Raw genomic sequence first — 21,001 nt, 5'->3', positions numbered from 1 at the left:
TATATTATCCAATTATAGCCTTTTATTTTGAATAAATAAAATAACAATATACACATTTATAATAAATATAAAATAAATTATACCTACATTGAGAACTGGACTTATATACTACGGAAATATAAATATATATATTGCACGAAGAATTACATAACGGTATGTACAACTTTAGAGACGACATTAAAATATACTATCTAGGAACGATCCTTTGAACTTTTTCATTGCCTTTTCTTGCATTTCATTAAACTTAGTATCTAGATCTGAATCATAAGTAAAAGGTTTATTTTTTGTGCAGGCAACATCTGCTTCAACAATTTTTGCTTCTAATTCACTGGATTTGTCATGTTTTATGTCACTGGTATTACTTTCAGATATTTCACAATTTTCTTGAAGAATATCATGTGATTGTTCAGTAACTTCCTCAGACTTTCCCCTTTCTTCCGGAATTTTAAATACATCTTGAATTTTATCAATTGTATCGCTTTCTGTGGCGATATTAAATGTCTCTTTGATAACATCGTTAGTTGCTGCTTCAAAATCATTAATTAGCTCATCATTTTTAATATCACTTATATTGCTTTCGGTGGACATTTCACTGTTTTCTTTCAGAATATTACAACTGTTTCCAATATCTACTATTCGATTTGGTACTTCTTCGTCAATTTTTTTATTTGTATCACAGTCTGTGGCATTTTTATTTATCTCTTGGGCAGGATAACCACTTTCAATACCGTTATTAGTTCCTTTGAGGCTTTCATATAAGGTACTTTCCATAATTTCTCCATGTACTACATTATTTTTTAACACTTCCACCCTATTTATTACATTGCCATCTTCAATATCAAAATCATATTCCTCATCAATTTCTTTACGTAGTGATCGGACAGGCTTTTCATTTCTAATAAATGTTTCAACATCCATTTTATCATGTGTTACACCTCGACTATTACCATCAGTAGTTTTTTTTGTGCGTTTAACCTTAAGTCCCGTTGCGTCTTTATTTTTAAGTCTTTTACGTTCTGTAGATGGTGATGATACCTTATCCTGAAAATATATAGTTATATTATAAAAAAAACTACAGTCAAAATCTGCTATAACGACTACTCATAATTTTGGTCGAAAAAACCGATGGCGTTGTTATTGAGTACCTAATACAATAGAATTCAGCCGGGACCTTTGATTTTGGTCAATATAACCGGTATGTAGAATTTTGAAAAATATAATAAAAATAGTAAAATTGTAATGTTTACATGATGCCAACATAGATAGTATGACAAATCCTATATCCCAGAGGTCCTAAAAAAATATTTGCCTCTTTCTCCTGGAAGCAAACATAGCATCTTGTCACTAATAAACCGATACAGTTATTCACTACAGTCTACACTGTATATTGATATACCTGACAGTTCAATGAAGTAGCAGTCCTTATTAATACAAAGGTTTCCAGCATTGAATGCTTTAGTATTTCATTTTTCCATTTTGGTACAATTTCTGTGTGCATTTCAAATTCCACCTTTGGCATGATCCAGTTGTGCATACTTTTTAATAAACTTACATTTTTCTAAAAAAATATTATCAGTTTATAAAATCTGGTATATTTACCCACATATTTTATTTATTAATTAAATATTTAACCATAAATGGATATGCTGGTGGAACATATATTGACACATCAAAATTACCTTGTAATAGAATAAAATAAAAAAAAGCATTTCACTCATGAGCATCCTTTTTTTTAAAAACCAAATGGACAGTAGTCAGTCAACTTATACCAACTCAGACATATTATATTGACTTAGCATATATAAGTTGCTTTATATGGCATATTTATAAATCTTAAATGGCTTATTTGGTTAAAACCTGCAGTCTTTAAAATGTATTATTACTGTTATCAGACTTACAGTCAGATCAGAAGATGTTAACCATATTGTGAATTCTACATGATGAAAAAGTGGGAGAGAGACAAATTCATCAGTTTTAATTATAGCAATACTCCAGGTGCGCCTAAAGAAAGGCCCTAATTTTGAAACATCGGAATATTTCTTTATAAATATTTGTTTATTTATCAGTGCTTTGTTAGGGTCTATAGCAATATCATCTGAAATTAAAAATAATCAATACATTAAAACAGCAATCAAAAACTAGTCAATATCCATGCAACTGTGGTCTCCTGTTCAAATCCTAGCAATGCTTGTGTCACTAGTTAGTTTGTGGTGTTGTTGATGTTTTATTATGGCCATTATTGGGCACTCTCTTCCCATAAATGAATAATTAAAAATACAAATACATAAATCTGATGCAAAGTGAATATCACAATTGTTCAATTGTAATTAATTTGATAAGAATCCATAATTTTTCTGACTTAAACAGGTTTTTGTTATGTCTAAAAATATCAATAAATATACTAATTGACATGGTAATAAAATAATATTTTGACCCACCTTCTCTATAACCAGTCCATTTTTTTAAATTGATCATCCACTTCAGCACTTCTTCATTATCTTTGCATAGTATCAGTATTGGATAACACAGATGAGTTCTTACAGCATAAAGAAATAATAAGACTGTAACAGATTTGCCCTGTTCAGGAGGAAAACTCAGTACACAGTAATCTGATGGTTTTATTTGTGACTTGTTTTTCTAAAAGAAAATGTTGTTAGGCATTAATGTTATAATAATATGACCATTTATTGAGTATTAACCAATAGCTCTTTTTAAGTGTAGTATATATGGTCTATATATAATGTCAAAATTCAATCAGCTAAAGACTAGAGGCGGATTTTTATAACATACCCATTTTTTAAATAGGAATCTTACACCATCAATTTGATGGTCATACATTTTATGCTTAGGTTTAACACAAATATTTTCTTTTCCTGGTATTTTATCCAATACAAGTGTTTCCAACATTATTTTATACATGTTTGTGCTCTGAAATATAAAAAAAATACATGGATTCCACTCCACCTACAAAAACTAAATAAATTTTAATTTGCAAATTATTTTCTAAGTTTCTCTTATAAATGTAGCGTAAGCACAATTTGACAAGACCAATGAGAACTTAATTTAAAACATACCGTCCCATTTATGGCAATATTTTAAAATTTAGTCTATTTAATCCTGTATGCATGCATACTTTACCTCTTTACCAAGATAAGTTCTGGTTAAGTCTATTTAAGATGGATAGAGTCATTAAGAGAATATAAAGCATCTCCAAATAGAATAAAGCTACAAATACGGAGACACTCGTTTTATGAGTAACTACATCTTCTAACTCCTGTATAATATGCCTATTGGTGAAAACATGACCCCAAGACATCAGGTATTCACTAAAACTAAATATGTGTGTTCAATGTAATATTGGTCAATGCTGTGATTTAATGTAATAGAGGAACAATATAAATAATTAATGTCTTAATGATACAAGTTACAATATTGTCAAACAAGTATGGACATACATGGTAATAAAAACCGTATGTTCTCAAACAATAATAACTGTGACATTAGGAATTATGACATCACTGAGTGCTGACAGTCCAACTATATTGTTGACATTTGTAATAGCGTTATGTATCTGTCCAAACTTTATACACAGAATAAGGATCAACCTGAAAAAGCGCAGGAAACGTTGGGAGTGCTTTTTCTAGTGAAATTTTTTAAATTTACTTGTATAAAAGATTAATTTAAATGTTTTGTTTATTAATTTGTGTATATATTCTACAGTATCTGGTATGTATATATAGTTTATACTCGTTGTGAAAATAGATTTCACAACGAGTCAGTAGTAGCTACTTTTTTAGACATAAACTCAGCTTATGACAATGTTCTTATATCGGTTCTTAGGGAAAATATGCTTTACTTAAACGTGCCACCGATTCTATCAAACTTTATTATCAAGACGCTCAGTGAAATATACATTAATTTATCTATTGATTGTGTCAAACTATCTCGGACTGTATGGAAAGGATTACCACAGAGTTCTGTACTCAGTCCATTGCTCTATAACATCTATATGTACGATTTAGAAACATCATTGCAGGAATCAGCTAACGTACGATTGAAAAAAATTGCCAAGCTCTAACATCTTCCCTCTCATTTTTAAAGTTATGGTTAAATTAGAATAGTTTAGACTTATTTTTATCCAAGAGTAGGGTTGTGTTTTTCAGTATGCGTAGGCCTCCCTCGGTCCTGGTAAAGTTCCATAATGTTTTGATTCCCTCGACTAATGACGTCAAATTCTTGGGAGTACTTCTAGATTCCAAGCTTACCGGTGTATCCCACTGTCAATATTTAACTGCGAAATGCGAACTTAGATGCTTATCGGGCACTTAGTACAATGCCATAATCAGAAGTGTAATGGATTACGGTACTTTTCTGTTGGAACCAGGAAATGCTTCTGCTTTTAAAAAATTGGACAGCGTTCAGGCAAAAGCATTGAGAATAGTCCTAGGAGCTATGAAATCAAGTTCAATCAACTATAAGAGAGCCGAATGTGTAGAGCCTCCTATTTCATTGTGTCCAATTTAGTAACCATATTCTCACCTAAACTGACTTGCCTATCATCTATAATCCCCACTTTTAGTTATTGGACGCCCACCGTGTTTGGTTGAAATTTACAGAAGATTTACTTCTGTTGAGGCTCCTACTCACCAAGCGACTTCTAATCCGTTGTTCAAATATAATTACGATTCCCTTGTAATCGCTCCTGATAGACATATCAGCACGGGTCTTGTGAAAATTGAGCAAAACCAAAAGTTAACATTTAACTATGTTGTTGACACCAAGTGGCCATGATGGCATCGAATATTTACAGATGCATCTAAGCGTTCCAAAGAAGGCTGTGTAGTTGTTGGTGTACTGCACTCTAATTACAATATTGTTCAAAAAACTAAACTCCCTCCTGAAACCTCCGTGTTCACTGGCGAATGTATTGAACTAGTTAAGGCCATAGAATACATCCTTCTACTAAAACTTTTTATAGATTCACTGAGTTCTTTAAATGCCCTAGCCTGGTTCCCCTTTGGCTCTCATTATCAATTCCCTGTCATTTCTGAAATTAGAAACCTGCTATTGGAATGATTAAGAAAAAACTATTCCGTATCGTTTGCGTGGGTTCCTGGTCACTGTGGAATATCTGGAAACGAGAAAGCCGATCGTATAGCCAATGAGGCGAGTGGAGATGTGGATATTTTTAGAAACTATGCGCATGACATAATGACTCTTTCCGGGATTTATTTCAGGAATTCGTGGACTGAATCCTGGGCCCAAGATAGTCTAAAATGTCGCCATTATCGTGTTATTCAACCTTCTCTACCCATTAAGCCCTGGTTTTGGAATCTGAGATTCGGCAAAAGAGTTAAAAGAATATTGTCTCGTATGCGACTGGGACACGTCTGCACCCCAGCTCATCTTACTAAGCTAAATATTATAGACAGCCCTACGTGCGAATGCGGATATGATGTAGCTGATTTGAACCACATCATGTTTGTTTGTTCCCGACGCGACCAGTCGGCTCTTCTCGAAGGTCTCATTTCCCTTCATCCATATCCTGTTTACTTGCAACATCGGACCAAAATGTATATAAACTTTTAGCAGCTTTTATCATAAGTAATGATATAAAAATTTTGACAATATGGAAGTAAATTTATGTAAATTTCTTGTCTTACACTTCTTTTTATCTAGATCGTTTATTTTTTAGAGTAATCCATTCCATTCTTAAATTCCTTTCCATTTTATAATATTTTTTTACTTGTTTCCCTGTTTTTACCCTGGGCCACATTGTACAAACCGTGCGGGTCATAAAAAAAAGAATCCACCTCTAACCAGTCCGAAATTATTATAGTTGACGAATGTTTTTTGTAGTTATACTACTTAACTAATTATTATGGTTAATACATATTTAAGAGTAATGTTGGCATAGTGGCTTCAGCGTGCGACTGTCATCCTTAAGGTCGTAGATTCGATCCTCAGCTGTGTAGTAATGGACTTTCTTTCTATGTGCGCATTAAACATTCGCTCGAACGGTGAAGAAAAACATCGTGTGGAAACCGGCTTGCCATAGACGGAAAACGTCGACGGCGTTCATCAAGCACAGAAGCCTGCACAGGCAGATAACCTACATGCCCATTAGATTAACAAATGATAATAATAATGATAATGAAACAGATATCCGAGGCCCAGACCTAAAAAGGTTAGTAATGCTGATTAACATATATGTACAAAAACTCCTTGAGGATGCTTGAAGCTGTTTTAGTAAAATGTTTCTGTTATTGAAGTTACGAATTGTTATTTTTATTTATGTTTATCTTGCGAATTGTCTATTATCGTCATTCTCATAGCCTGACCCATTGTTTTAATAACCGAGGAGATAATGCTATTAGTGCTTCTCCGCAAATCAAAGGCTACAGTTCCCTGTAGCCTTTGATTTGACTCATCAAATCCATCACATTTTATCCTACTGAATGAATTTAGATTGACTATAATAATGATTTATTAGATGTACATAAAGCACTTAGGGAGCGGTCAAGTATTACGTCACGCAATTTTTCTTGACATAAGTATATATAAGTTGATTAAAAAAAACTCATTTGTAAAATACAAGTATAATAACATTCAGTTACAAATTGTAATAACAAAATATAAAAATACATAATGTCCAAATATCATAATATATATCATGTTAACAATTAATCCATTTATCCTTATAACTAGGTCTGATTTAAATTAATCGTTTTTGAAGGCAGGAGTTCTCTTCTCAATAAATGCATTCATGCCCTCTTGACGGTCTCCCTGAAATATAACATACTTATGTTTAGTTATGCTATGTACCGATCACAAAAATTAAGCCTGACTGACTAGGTTCGAATGACTAATGGATATTACTATGTATACATTTAACACTTGCTTGAAGTAAATTCAAATATTTTGATCACCAGCATGCCTTACACTTAATAAGTAGATGGCGTATGTCAGGGATAGGTGATCATGAAAACACATACATAATTTTTTTTTAATTTTCTTAGACATATGCCGGAAATAATTTTTTTTTGATATTAAAGTTAACAGTAATTATGTATGTATGTATACTACTTACAGTAGCAAAAGTGCCATAAAACAGGGATTTTTCGAATTGCAAGCCTGTTTTGAGGGTAGTTTCATAAGCTTGGTTCACAGATTGTTTGGCCATCTTCACAATCAATGGCGAGTGGGTACCGATCCTCTCAGCCAATTTAATAGTTTCTTCTAAAAGTTTATCTACTGGAAACACCTTGCTTACAAGACCTGAAATTTAAATATTTTAATTGTACCAAACATTTTATGTAGAGAATGTAAAAGTTATAAAACGAAGATCTTAAATTATGGTCACTGGACAATCACCAAACTGGTGACAATGCTAGGTACGAAACCTAAGACACATGAAGAAAAATATTTATATTTTTGACTAATCATTATTTGGTAATGAAAAATTCCCGAACAGGAATAAATACAAAATAACTAATTTATAATATAAAAGTTTTTACCCATTTTCTCCGCTTCCTGAGCACCGAAGAAATTGCCCGTGAGCACAATTTCCATTGCCTTCGACTTGCCGACGTACCTGGGCAGTCTTTGGGTACCACCAGCCCCGGGAATTGTGCCAATGTTGATCTCGGGCTGTCCAAACTTTGCGTTTTCGCCAGCGTAGATGATATCACACAACATCGCTAGCTCACAACCACCGCCGAGCTACAAAATAATAATTTCTATTTATTTTCATAAATTTAAAAGTATTTTTGGTTTCACAATACTTTTAATAGGTTAAATGCTCCATAGTAAAACACATATTGACTCAAGGAGGTATAAATTTAATTAATTTACACTAATATTATTGATTTTTTATTTATAAATTACTAGGATAATTTTGATCCCTTGTTTCTGGAACATGAATTACAATCTAGCCAATACAAAAATTATGGCTAATAAGTAATATTATGTTGAATTTTCTGAATACCATATGTCCATTGTCCACACAGGCATTATCAGTTGTTGTTTGTTATGTATTGACAGGGGCGATTGCCTTTCTATTAGCCAGTATCTATATATATATCACTTGTTTGTATCTTTATCTAATTAATTGAAATTTCCAATGCAACAACAGCCATCTATTGATAGGCATTATAATTATAGACCTCTAAGACTCTCAGTGAACAATATCTCAGTCTATTATTACTTATAAGCCGTAATTATTTGTATATAGAAAATCATATATCTAAAGCCGGCTCCAGACTCGCCACGAATTGGTGAGTGAAAGCCTCGCTTTCTATAGTTGGTCGTTCTTTAGACAAGATGGACGTGATTGGAATGGTTTACCTACTTTATGTGCCTACCAGTATCATAATGCCTTGCGTTTACATCACAAATATAAATATCATATGACGTACATATATAATTTAAGCTTTTTTATTAATGATTATTTATTTATTAGTGTGGTTGAAGCTCTCAACTCGCTCGCTCTCCCCCCCAAAAATCAAAGAGGTTGAGAGTTTGCTCATGTACCGTCCACACTCTCGCGTCCCCGTCCCCTTGTGTCGTTCAACGGAGAGTGGTCGGGCAATAAGAACAATATATATAATTAACATATACATACAGCAAATCCATTGACGGCAGCGATCACCGGTTTACCGCAGTTTGACACATCTTCCCATTCTTTAAGGAAGCCATCCCTAGTGTTTGAACTGTATGTGTTATTTTGCATTTCTTTAATATCAGCGCCAGCGGCGAAGGCTTTTTCGTTTCCTGAAAAAAATAGACAAATATTATTAAATATTTAATTTAATTTAAAAACAAAACAAACCGTGCCAGAGCCAAAAAGAAAAATTCGTAAACAAACCGTACGTTTTGACAATCTGCATAAAAAATCGTTTTTTTTAAGGAGCTAGTTCCAGTGGTGGTGGAAGTTAAGTGAAAGGTTAGGTTAATATGTTTAACTGGAAGAACCTGGAACTGGGGAGCTCCCATCCAGAGGTAAGGTAAGGAAAGTACTCCAAGTGTCATATAAGTTTTTTATAATATCGTGTGACGTCTTTAGTTTTTTCCTGCTGCCTATTTAATGTTTCGTACCGAGTTAAATTGCTTCTATAAATACTTACCAGTTATAATGATAGCTGCAATTTTATTATCTGCATCAAAATCTTTGACAGCTTCTCCAAGTTCTTTAAATAATGGTTTGCACAGAGCATTGAGGGCCTTGGGACGGTGCAATTGAATGAGACCAACATTCTTCTTTTCACCAACTACTTCTATTTTAATGTTCTCGTACTGTGGTGCTGTAAAAAATTATGATATGTGAAACATCACGAACACTCTTATGACTGCGTCAGTTTCGTTAACGACTTTTGATTATAGTTATAACAAGAAACAAAAACCGTGCAGGCCAAGAAAAAAAACAAACAAGAAACAAAATCTCCAGATAGTTCCAGTTATGTTGTCAAGAGTTTAAGTAACTAGAACTTTTTTTGTTACCACCTGTACCTGTTACTGTTATATACTTAGTCTGGCCATAAATACTGTTACAATTGAAAATTGTTAAAATATTACATTTTAATTTAGAATCTGTCATTTTTATATCTGTTTTCTCATTTTGCGCTAATACATTGTACCATATTTTCCGATATTAAAATGGAGTGTGGCGATACAGAGAACCGAATCGCTGTGATTGCAATACACAAAGTAAGTATGGAGCCAAATGCAATTTCTAAAACTCTCCATACTCTTGGTATTAGTAAAATGGTTGTGTACCGGGCTATTTATAGGAACCTCGAGACCTCCTTTGTTTGTGACAGAAAAAGATCTGGCTGTACAGGTTGTGTTCGTACGAAAAAGGTGGTCAAAGCAGTAAGAGAATGAATTCGAAGAAATCCTGTCCAAAAGCAACACTTTATCTCGGGAAAGATTTCTTAAATTCTTCAGATTTCAAAGACTTATAACAATTTATACATTTAGACAAATAAAATAATAATCAAGAACTTTTGGAAGACTTATGGAATAAATTATTAAATATTATGACAGGTTATTATTTTAAGGTATTATAAATTATGTTTTGATCATGACATGGTAATTACTTTTAATGACTAAGTAATTATGGTTTACATTTTATACAATTTCATCATTAATGCAACTGCTTGTATAGCCTAAATGTAATGTAAATAGTGAAACAGAAAAGAGATAAGTACTAAAAATGTTTAATTTTATTATCATTCAGATAACAATGTGACTAAAAATAAGCTAAAAGTTATGTAATATAAATGATGTAATCAAAATCTTTAAGATTTATCATTTGCCAGTTTAGTACTGTTCTTTCATTAATATGAAACTGGTGAAGTCACATGAACAGTATAATTGCTTAATCAAGTTGTACTTTTCCATGTATATTGCAAACTATTACATTTCTCTAATGATTATCTGTTCCATAATCTAACTATACTGGTATCTAATATCAGATACAAGAAGGCTGGGATTTGCAAGGTTGCTTTGGCAAATAATACTGAGGTCCACAAGGAGTTATCCGTTGATGATATATATTTTTTCATTACTTAACACCATTGACCTTGCGCTTAAGTGATAAGAGGCTACGATATTATGGTTATACTATTTTATTAATTATCATCAGTTTTATTCTTAAAGTATACAATGAACTTTGTTTTTTATTACATAACATAAAATTGAGTAATAAAGTAACCCTCAAATCTTATAGTTGTTATGCTACAAAAACATTTTTTATTATTCAAGTTAATATTTTTGATGAAAAAGTTTTAAGCCCGTTTTAGAGGGTATAGGCTCTTAAGGTTTAACTTAACACTTGAGCACTTATTATAGCCTTGGAGTGTAAACTTAGCAAATGGGGAAAGCATAATTATGCTTAACTTTCACCCAATTATCTAAAACTAGTACTGGCAAGGGTCTGGTAAGATTCTAAGTACTGGTTTTGCACACTTAGAAATTATACTTTAGGACTGACAGTAATTTGCACTTGTTATATTTAATATCAGTAAAAGGATAAAAACAGCATATAATTAAATTGTTGCAATTGTTAATATTACTTTATTAGTATGTATGAATATTTATTTGTTTATATGAAATTTGTCACGGCATGTTAAATAATAACCTTATAGCAACCAAGTAACAAACAATGAGTATTTATGTATAACTTCTAATAGTCTAATCGAAGATGTATATTATATAAATTCCCGTAAATTAACATCCCATCCTCCTATATACATATTATAGTATACTTACCAGTGCTGTAAAACTTTATGGCACCGGCACGGCCGTTGTTAATCACATTTTTCCCCAGTAAGAATCGAGTTAGTCCCGCTGCTGAAGCCATTTTGAACTTTTATAAACTTTCAAGTCTTTTAGTATCCAGATTAGACAGACTATAGGCGGCCAAACTGTAAAATTAACGTAATTGTCGTATAGTTATTTGAACGTTGACCTGCAATAATAGAAGTTATATATATAATAAAATACATACATTTAATAGAACGGGCAAAGGCCAACTGCCTAACTTGCCATAATAGATAAGTAGTTAGTAGGTGATAACTGATAACCGTTTTTTTTTAAATAATTTTATGGCCTGGTAACGAGACCTTTAAGCCAAGCTGATAACCGGGTCTTCTTGCTTATTGTGATTTTATACATCTATTTTATGTATGTGTAGTACGTATATACTATTAGTAATCTGTGCTGTGACGTACTATATATATGTTACTCTATGGTGTGTCGACGTATGAACATTTTACTCTCGAACTAAGGTGTCTTCAGGTCTAGGAATGTGGCTAATCCACAGCTTCATCGACTGAAGGAAAAGTAGTATTTCCCCCACGGTATGCCTATTCATCAAGTAGCTTAGTAAAGTTGTTCATTTTTGTTTATGGTTACGGATTTAGCATATAATTCACTTGTGTAATACACTATAATTATGTATACACAGATTGACCCGTTATGGTATTATTGCTTGATCTACAAATAAACCACGAGTATTAACTTATAAACTGCTTATCAGTTTATAAGTTTGACGTTGTTAATTTGCGTGCTCTGTCACATATAATGACAATGGCAGCTGATACTAGCGCCAATGTTAAAATAAATTTGATTGACGTTTGGCTGACGCATAAACCGTGCAGGCCAAGAAAGGTAAAAAAAGAACTTCAAAGAACACAGTAGAGGGATAAGGGATTAAGTAAACGTAGGTAATGAAATTGGCAATTATTTAAATGTTTTTTTAGATTTTAATATTAGAAAACTTCATGTGGGTTACGGAAACTTGTTCGGGATTAACGACTTCGATTGGAGGAATGAATGATACAAAGAAGCTGAAATATTTTGTATTGACTGGTGATCCCGGTGAAGTACCATAATATATATTTATTAATAAACATGGATATTACATTCCAATTATTTAATCATTGTGGTTTTCTTATGCGTAGGAGTAGGAAAAACTACTATAATCAAAAGGATATGTGAATGTTTACAAGGTAAAGGTGTCAAAACATCAGGTATTTATACTGAGGAAGTTAGAACAAATGGAATTAGGGAAGGATTTGACGTGATTTCCCTTAATGGAGTGAAGGGTAGACTAGCAAGGGACCAGAGATTACTTAGCACACCAGCAAAATATAAAGTTGGGAAATATGGAGTTCTAATTCAAGAGTTTGAAAATATTGCACTCCCAACTTTGCAAAAGGTGTGTAATATATCATACAATTTTATTTTAAGTATAAAGGTAGTCCTTCTCATTGACTACCTTAATGCCAGATGGGACCTGTTTTGAAAGATATCAACAAAAAGCTAAATAGCAATTATACATAGAATATGATAATTTAATATGAAACCTTTTCATACAGGATGAAGACTGTAAGTTATGTCTTGTGATAGATGAGATAGGAAAAATGGAATTCTACAGTATCCCATTTAAGAACAGAATAAAAGAAATCTTTACCAACAATTCAAACAATTTTGTTATTGCTACAATACCAATAAGGAATAGTGATCCTCTTATAGAATTAATAAGACACCATAATGAAGCTAAAGTTTGGGTGGTAAGAACACTTTTTCATTTAGTTAAATGTTTGAGAATTTAAGGTTTTAATAATAAGTAAATTAATTTTATTAAGTTATATACAACAATATTTTAAGAATATTTTGTTTCAGGTAACAAGAGGCAACAGAAATATAATATATGAAGATATAGTCAAAGAAATATTTTGTAACATTTTATCAAATTAAATTGACAAAAAAAAAATCAAGAACATGATACAAACTTAAATAAAGTAGGAGATACAAATGGAATCTACTTTTATGTTTTTCAAGATTGTTCAAAATAATGTAAAAACAAAAATTTATCACAATATGCTTTCTATAAAATAACAATTCTTATTCATTATCATCATCAGAATAATCATCAAACTGTCCAGACACAGTTCTTAAAACTTTAGGCTGTGATACCTTATTAATGGGTTCCTTGTGTAAATCAATGGGACAGAAGTGACCTTCATCAATTTTTTTTTGAATAAACATAACCCAAGGAGATTGTGTAAAAGTTCTACTTTTAGCTGTCAATTGTGGAACCCACCAATCTTCTGCTTCCCAGTCTTCAGAAGAAGTTGATGAAGGTCTGTTTTGAGAGGTTTCTGAAATTATTAATTTGCCAGTTAAAACGTGGCTTAGTGTAGCAATTTGAAATAATGCAATAGAATTGTACCTTATTGTATATCTAGCCTCTATTTAAAGTAAAATTTTATAAAGGAAAAAAATCAGAAAGTAATAATTTATATAAATATTAATATAAATTATTATACTCTCTGATTTTTTCCTATGTGTGTATGTGAATTACCAAGTACCAAAGGCACAACAGGTTTTGCCACTAATTAATTTTATAAGATGAAACAAAATAATATTTATCTGATTGTTATAGAGATTTTTTTTGTTGTTGAGAAAAAGTTTTTATTGATACCAACCATTGTTTTCATACTCATTATATTGAAATTCGTCATCGGTTAGGTTAGGAGTATGATTACATTCATCTTTTACTACTTCCTTCTTTCTGAAAATGATAATATGGAAATCTTTTTTAGTTTTCATTTTGTTACAAAGTTTTTCATATTAAAAATATTTCATTACCTTCCACAATATCTTTGTTCTGAATAATTTAATCTTATCTTCTTTTGTTTTTCAATGTAAATGTCATTCTCAGGTTCTTTGAAATAATTTTGGGCAAGATCAATTTCATCATAGTTATCTATTTCAGGTACATCACAAAGAAAATTATCATACAAATCTAGGCATTTTAGATTTTTCATGTTACTCCAATTATTTGGAAGCATACATAATTCATTATTATTAAGAGATAGCACCTTTAATTTCTGTAACTCAAGTATTTCTTCAGGCAAATATAGTAGCTGATTAAATGATAGCAAACAAACTTCTAAATTTTTTAAAGTACAAAATTCTTTAGGCAGAGTATGTATCTTATTGTATGACAAGTCAATTTCTATTAGATTTTTAAATACACCTATTTTTGGTGTAACAGTATTTATAAATGTATTCTGTACATTTAGCTTTTCTAAATTAATACATTCTATAAGGCTCTTAAAAGGAATATCGTAAAAAGCATTGGCTTTATATGAAGTATAGGAATTGCCAAGTTGTATAGACTTAGCATTTACAAATGTTGCTATAAGCTCATAATCTTTATTTATTCTACAGTTGTGAATAATAACTTCCTTGACTAGAGTTCTATATCGTAAAAATTCTAATAAAAATTCATCCTTAAGGGCCTTTAAGTTTGTATTATTGCTAATATTGAATTTTATTAAATTTTTAGGAGATGCTGCCCAGACCCAGTAAGGAGGACTGTGTATATTATTGTTGGATAGGTCTAAATCTTCTATAATATTGCAAAAATTTGGTACCTCGTCAAATGACTCAATATTATTGTAAGATAAGTCCAGTTTTCTAATGTTTGTAAGATCCATAATGCTTTGGGGAACTCGCGTTAAGCTGTTGTGCGAAAGGTTTATTTCACTTAAGTGTATCGGTAATGTTAAGTTATCGTTAAGATAAGTGAAATGTTGATTACTTAGATCAATAAACGTTATGTTTTCATTCATATTGAGTATATTAAAAGTATTCCTTTTAAGTACGGCTTTTTCTTCATTTTTCTCCATTTAAAATTTGCTGCACAAAGTTAAGTACGTAAGTACAAGTACGACGTATGTTTAAAAAAAAACTAAAAACAAAAATTTTAGATTTTGCTAGTTTACCACAAGTCACAACATTTCAGGACTTAGGGTTTGACACGAGCCTCGAGACACTCAACAGACTAAAGGACAGACTGCTTCTGTCACAGATGCGTTGAATTTTCGTAAATGTTTCAACCTATTAAGCTATTCATTATTTTGTTTAACCTTGGACATATTTTTAGTATAATTGTTTTTTTATTATATATAATTTTAGTGAATAGTAGGAGTATTAAATAAAGAAATACACATTAAATTTTAACTCGCTTTTTTTGCTTTTTACAATCAAAAATGCTCTACGGTACCTTCATGAAAAGGTTGCAAGCCTAGAAAATTAATGTAGTGTATGAATAACCCATGTATCTTTTAAGGTCATATTTATGTAACACGTGTAACCTAATTATAAAACCTATTTAATCAATGTTTAACATTAATAAAAGGCAGTCTTAATTATGATCTCGTTGTTTTCGTTCGTCTCCTAATACATCTCGTACATGGCGACCCTGCCAGGATGGTCGACCACCCGCGCGCCTCTGTTATACGAAACCTTATTACTAAAACGGGAGTGGAACTTTTATAAGATAGTGTATTGTATGTTTTAACGTAGTAGAAAAATTATAATATGTTATAAAAAATGGCATTATTAAAACAGAGCGATCGTTTGGATAAATTAGACGTAATTCGTGTGTATTGGTTTGAAATCCTGAATTAAGGCAATGGGTAACCAAAAATCTCAGGAAGTGGTCGTCGCTCAGAATGCTGCAAGTGGGATAAATCAGGCTACGGCAGACCAAATACAATGGCATATGTCGACTACTAACATATTGCTCATGATCATATCTCTGTGCATATTTATGGGTATGCTGTATTTTGCGTATACTTTGTATAAGAAGTGTATACGATGGATATCGCGGCAAACTAATAGAGCTGCATTGAGAACTTCTTTTTTTTGTCGACCAGCAGAGACTTCTGGATGTCTTGAGGGTGATGCTCAGGCACGAGCTCCGAATAAACTCTACCCAGGTGTTGTGTAGTGAAAAGCGATGATAAGTGCATGGTTCGATAAGTGCTCGGTTAGATAAAATTATTTACTAGTAAATTACGTATTATTAAATAGTGTATGTGCGTTTGCGTTTATATGGTACGGATATATTTAATGGACTGTAATGGTAATTAATAATTTTAACTATGATAAAATAATGTTATTTATATAATTATACTTCGAAAATGAATAAAAATGTAATGGTAAGTTATGGCAATTTATTTACAGCCTTTATATAGCGACTTGAAAGAAGTTAGAACATATTTAATAAAAATAGGCCCAAAGAGGAGGCAAGGTGATGTTCTAATAAATAAATTAAATGCAACTAATTAAATATATGGGCGATATTTAAACTGGCTAAATGAATATAATTTAAAATTAAGGAAGGGCGATGATGATGATCAACTTGTGAGAAGTTTTTGTAACCAGTTTTTAACATTATATAACTAAATAATTGATTTATGTCGTAGTGGTTTACCGAACTCTGAAACTACTGTAACAATGAATACTTTTGATTTAAAAACCGCTTTGAATTTATTGCCCGTTATGACCGATACCGAGGCCAATACTGAACAATTAATAGACAATATTGAATATTATAATTCTTTATTGGAAAAAGAAACGTGTAAAAATAATTTAATAAATTTTGTTTTAAAAAGTAGATTATCTCAAGCTGCAAAATTAAGATTAAATACTAGTTATTCAAATGTGAGGGATTTAACAACTGCAATTTCGAGTAAATTAGAAAATATGAAACAAAATAATTTATCTATTTCAGATTATGGACAACATGGACAACAATTATCTGAATTATTCGTGAATCTTACGATATCGCAAGCAAACGGAAATTCAGAGAGTTATAAAATTTTGAAGCCATTAAATGAAAATATTGCTGATAAAAAATTCGCTGATGGTTTGCGAAATCGTAGGCTCAGCACTATCATAGCAGCTAGGAATTTTAGTAGGGGAGACCGAGGGGATTTGAAACAGAGGTGATTTGAAACAGTACCGATTTCTTGGAACTTAAAACCGTTAGCGAGTTGTCATCGTCGCTTTTCAACCACTTCCCTCCGCCCGCTGACGTGTCAGTTCGCGTAGGTGGCGTAAGTCGCGCGGTTGTGGAGTAATACATGTCATGTGACAAAAATCGTGAAAAGTAAGTTTTCTACCTTTTTTTACGATGCCTATAATATGATAATGGTTTTGTATTTTGGTTAAAGTTATATATTTTTTGAAAGTTCATTAACTAAACATTTATTATGTATAATTAGTACAATTGATTTCTGTGTATTTTTTTCTTGATTGTGGATTTAATAAAAATTAGGGGTTTTTTTCGTACTGAGGAGATTTGAAACAGGCTGTTTCAACTCTCCTCATGTTAGATTTTATGACAGCAGTCAATAAATAACGGGCACAAAAAATGTTTTGTTTGTTGATTTAATTTGTTTATTTTGTTTTAGAATGCCTACTGATTATAAAAGAAAGACTGACAGAGGTATGGCGAGTCGCGAAATATATGATCTAGCAGCAGAAGAAGTAACTTTCCGACAGAAAAGTCTCCGTGACGCGGCTTCGAGTTACAACCTGAACCATACTTCCCTCTATAGGTATATTAAAAAAAAATGCTTATGAAGCTAACGAAATCGCAACTTCTCCAACGGTTGGATATCCCGAAAAAACTGTTTTTACAGCTTCAGAGGAGAAGATACTCTGTGACTATCTTTTAAACTGCGCTGCTGCTAACTTTGGCCTAAAAACTAGGGAAGCCAGAACTTTTGCCTATAGATTGGCTGTAGAATATAATAAAAAAAATTCCTTCTTCTTGGACTGAGCATGAAATGGCTGGAGAGGTTTGGCTTCGATCTTTTATGAAACGTCATACTGTTCTTTCTCTAAGACTACCTCAACCCACAAGTATCGCTCGAGCCACAAGTTTTAATAGAACAAACGTACAACTTTTTTTTCAAAATTATACCGCAGTAGTTGACAAACACAAGTTGCAAGGGAAAGATATATGGAACGTTGACGAAACTGGCATTACAACTGTTCAGAAACCAGACCGAGTCATTGCCCGACGAGGACAAAAACAAGTGAGTGCCATGACTTCCGCAGAGAGGGGAACATTGGTAACTATAGCACTAGCAGGAAATGCTATTGGGAATCACTTACCCCCAATGTTCGTCTTTCCGCGGAAAAGATTTAAAGATCACTTTATACGCGATGGACCTACTGGATCAATTGGCACTGCGAATGGGTCAGGCTGGATGCAAGAAGAAGACTTCTATATATTTCTTAAATTTTTCAAAGACCAAATTAGACCATCAAAAGAAAATAAAACACTATTGTTATTAGATAACCACGCTTCACACATAGCAGTTAAAAATATCGAGTTCTGCAGGGAAAATGGCATAATTCTATTAACTTTTCCACCTCACTGCACCCATAAGTTGCAGCCATTGGACAGGGCCGCTTTTGGCCCAGTGAAAAAAGCAGTTAACACTGCTTGCGACAATTGGATGCGGTCTAATCCAGGAAAAGTAATGTCTATCTATGATATTCCTGGAATAGAGAAAACATCGTTTGATATAGCCGTCACACCGCGTTAGATATCTTCCGGATTTATTCATACCGGACTTTGGCCAGTTAACACTGAAATATTCCAGGATGCAGATTATTTTCCGAGTCAAATTACTGATCGACCTTTGGTAACTTCTGTTAGTCCTGGTCCATCAAACTCTAACTTTATGGGAATTTCAAGAAGTGAAGAACCCGTGACATGCCCTACTTCTGGCACAAGTGATGAACGTCCCCTTGCAAATAGTATTTTACATGATTCTCGTACACCAAGTCCATCAATCTTAAATTTACCAACTACTCCACCTCAAATCAGCTACGACAGAGAAGATGTACCAAAATCTGCAGGAAATCCTGATAAGAATTCACCTGATCTGGCGATATCTGCAGTAATGCTTAAAACTGTCACGATGCCTTTAACTACTGAATCCGTTGTTTCCTCCACAGTCTTTACGTCTGATATAATACCAGTAGCATCTACATCACGAGATACTTCAGTTGCTGTGACAGCAATTCCATTCTCACCTGAAACTCTTAGACCTTTGCCAAAGGCTCCACCAAGGAAAGGACATCAAACAAATAGACGCAAAGTGAAATCCGCTATCTTAACCGACACTCCCGTTAAGGATGAACTAGCTGCAATCGAAGCAGCTAGAACGGTGAAGAAAAAGCAGAAAAAACCTTACTTTGAAGAAACAAAAACAAGAAAAAGATCAAAACCAGGCACTAAAACTAAAAAGATGAAGGTTGTCAAGAAACTAAAAGGAAACGAAGACAGTGAAGCAGAAGAATCCTTTTGCATTTGTTGTTTTGAGCCATATTCAAATAGCAGAGCCAAAGTAAAATGGGTGCAGTGTTTGGAATGCAAAAACTGGGCTCATGAAGCTTGCACTGGTGGGGAACTTTCGTATGTTTGCCACAACTGCTTGTCAGATTGACGTTTTTTATTTTTATTTTTGAAATTTGTGAGATTATTGATACTTAAATATTTGAAGAAATATTAATCAAGACTGATTGTTATACTTAAGACTACTTACTTTAATAAATACCTTAAATTATATCGTCATTTTTACTTTATAGCCCTTAATACTTCTCAAAAAGCATATGTTTCAACTCTCCTCAACCCCTGTTTCAACTCACCTCGGTATGAGGAGAGTTGAAACAAGTTGACTTGTTACGGCTAAGTCGATTTTTTACTATAATATTTAACGCTTACAATTTCTTTATGTTATTTATTCGCAAGTGTAAAGAATGACCTATCGATTGGTACTTATATCATATGATTTCTGTCGATAGTATTTGGTGTATAAAAAAAAATGACAAAATTGTTTCAACTCCCCTCGGTCTCCCCTACCCTGAAGGACGCTATCCAAGCGGCTCTTGATGAAGAAGTCACCAGCGCATCTGGTTCGGGAGAAATTTTGGGTATGCATAAAAATCATTATTTTAATTCTAAATATAGGGGTGCAAGGAATAATTTTAGAAGTCACCGAGGAGTAAACTACAACCAGTTCCCTACCTATAAGGGGAGAGTACGAGGTTTTCGAGGCAACCAGCGAGGATGGAATCATCAGTTCAGCGCCCGAGGCACTCCAATGCGAGTTCACCAGTTCAGAGGTCAGCAACATAGAGGTACGTTTAGTGGAAATCAAAGGATACGGCAACAACCGAATGTTCACGTTATGAACGAAAATCAGACTGTAAATTCAATTCCAAATTTTGAAAAACCAGAAAAAAATTTTAATAAAGGGAAAAACATTTTCATTTTTAGTAGATACTGGCGCATCTTTGTGTGCAATTAAATATAAACATGTGTTAGATTTAAATCTTACAATGCATCGCGAAAATATAATTATCAATGGTCTTGGGGGCAAAGTCCAAGCAATAGGATACGTGTCTATACAATTGAGCTGCGATGATTTAATTATTACTCATAAGTTTTATGTGTTTAATACATTGCCGTAGTGGTATAATTGGTCGAGATTTTTTAAGAAGGTTCAATTCCGTTTTAGATTTTGAGAAAAATATTTTGATAATGCGTGATGGCTTTAATAAAACAATTATTCTGCCCATTACAAATAAATGTAATAGTCAGTTAGAAATTTCCCCT

General features: G+C 32.7%; 5 protein-coding genes across 7 annotated transcripts; 2 read left to right on the top strand and 3 right to left on the bottom strand.

Moving 5' to 3' along the window:
* Positions 1-7: 7 nt before the first annotated feature.
* LOC123711710 lies at positions 8-3,481 on the bottom strand. Its single transcript, XM_045664426.1, has 6 exons — positions 3,139-3,481; positions 2,791-2,928; positions 2,439-2,637; positions 1,899-2,095; positions 1,397-1,558; positions 8-1,041 (listed from the first exon to the last, which is right to left on the bottom strand). The coding sequence occupies exons 2-6, from the start codon at positions 2,917-2,919 to the stop codon at positions 178-180; spliced, it is 1,551 nt and encodes a 516-aa protein (XP_045520382.1). The 5' UTR covers positions 2,920-2,928; positions 3,139-3,481; the 3' UTR covers positions 8-177.
* A 3,102-nt stretch (positions 3,482-6,583) lies between these two features.
* LOC123712590 (probable enoyl-CoA hydratase, mitochondrial) lies at positions 6,584-11,669 on the bottom strand. Its single transcript, XM_045665774.1, has 7 exons — positions 11,510-11,669; positions 11,272-11,426; positions 9,126-9,302; positions 8,624-8,772; positions 7,518-7,722; positions 7,091-7,278; positions 6,584-6,786 (listed from the first exon to the last, which is right to left on the bottom strand). Exons 2-7 carry the CDS (start codon positions 11,360-11,362, stop codon positions 6,721-6,723), a joined length of 876 nt encoding a protein of 291 aa, XP_045521730.1. The 5' UTR covers positions 11,363-11,426; positions 11,510-11,669; the 3' UTR covers positions 6,584-6,720.
* Positions 11,670-11,783: 114 nt separating this feature from the next.
* On the top strand, positions 11,784-15,175 carry LOC123712592 (nucleoside-triphosphatase THEP1). 3 transcript variants are annotated; one of them, XR_006754108.1, is made up of 6 exons: positions 11,903-12,171; positions 12,264-12,381; positions 12,465-12,721; positions 12,882-13,076; positions 13,189-13,362; positions 14,861-15,175. XR_006754108.1 is itself a non-coding variant. In XM_045665777.1 (5 exons), the coding sequence occupies exons 2-5, from the start codon at positions 12,285-12,287 to the stop codon at positions 13,261-13,263; spliced, it is 624 nt and encodes a 207-aa protein (XP_045521733.1). In that variant the 5' UTR covers positions 11,784-11,861; positions 12,264-12,284; the 3' UTR covers positions 13,264-15,175. The 3 variants fall into 3 exon arrangements, 2 of the variants coding, with proteins under 2 accessions (XP_045521733.1, XP_045521732.1); XM_045665777.1 differs by lacking the exon at positions 11,903-12,171 and adding an exon at positions 11,784-11,861 and having other exon boundaries at positions 13,189-15,175; XM_045665776.1 differs by having other exon boundaries at positions 13,189-15,175.
* LOC123712589 (leucine-rich repeat protein soc-2 homolog) lies at positions 13,411-15,203 on the bottom strand. Its single transcript, XM_045665773.1, has 3 exons — positions 14,158-15,203; positions 13,995-14,080; positions 13,411-13,667 (listed from the first exon to the last, which is right to left on the bottom strand). Exons 1-3 carry the CDS (start codon positions 15,201-15,203, stop codon positions 13,411-13,413), a joined length of 1,389 nt encoding a protein of 462 aa, XP_045521729.1.
* Positions 15,204-15,394: 191 nt separating this feature from the next.
* Positions 15,395-19,951, top strand: LOC123712593 (MFS-type transporter clz9-like). Its single transcript, XM_045665778.1, has 2 exons — positions 15,395-17,473; positions 17,778-19,951. The coding sequence occupies exon 2, from the start codon at positions 18,156-18,158 to the stop codon at positions 18,921-18,923; it is 768 nt and encodes a 255-aa protein (XP_045521734.1). The 5' UTR covers positions 15,395-17,473; positions 17,778-18,155; the 3' UTR covers positions 18,924-19,951.
* Positions 19,952-21,001: the final 1,050 nt, after the last annotated feature.

This window comes from Pieris brassicae, chromosome 7 (genome assembly GCF_905147105.1).
Source record: "Pieris brassicae chromosome 7, ilPieBrab1.1, whole genome shotgun sequence".
Lineage (NCBI taxonomy): Eukaryota > Metazoa > Arthropoda > Insecta > Lepidoptera > Pieridae > Pieris > Pieris brassicae.
The sequence above is the reverse complement of the archived record's forward strand: the minus strand, read 5'-3'. Positions and strand labels throughout refer to the sequence as shown.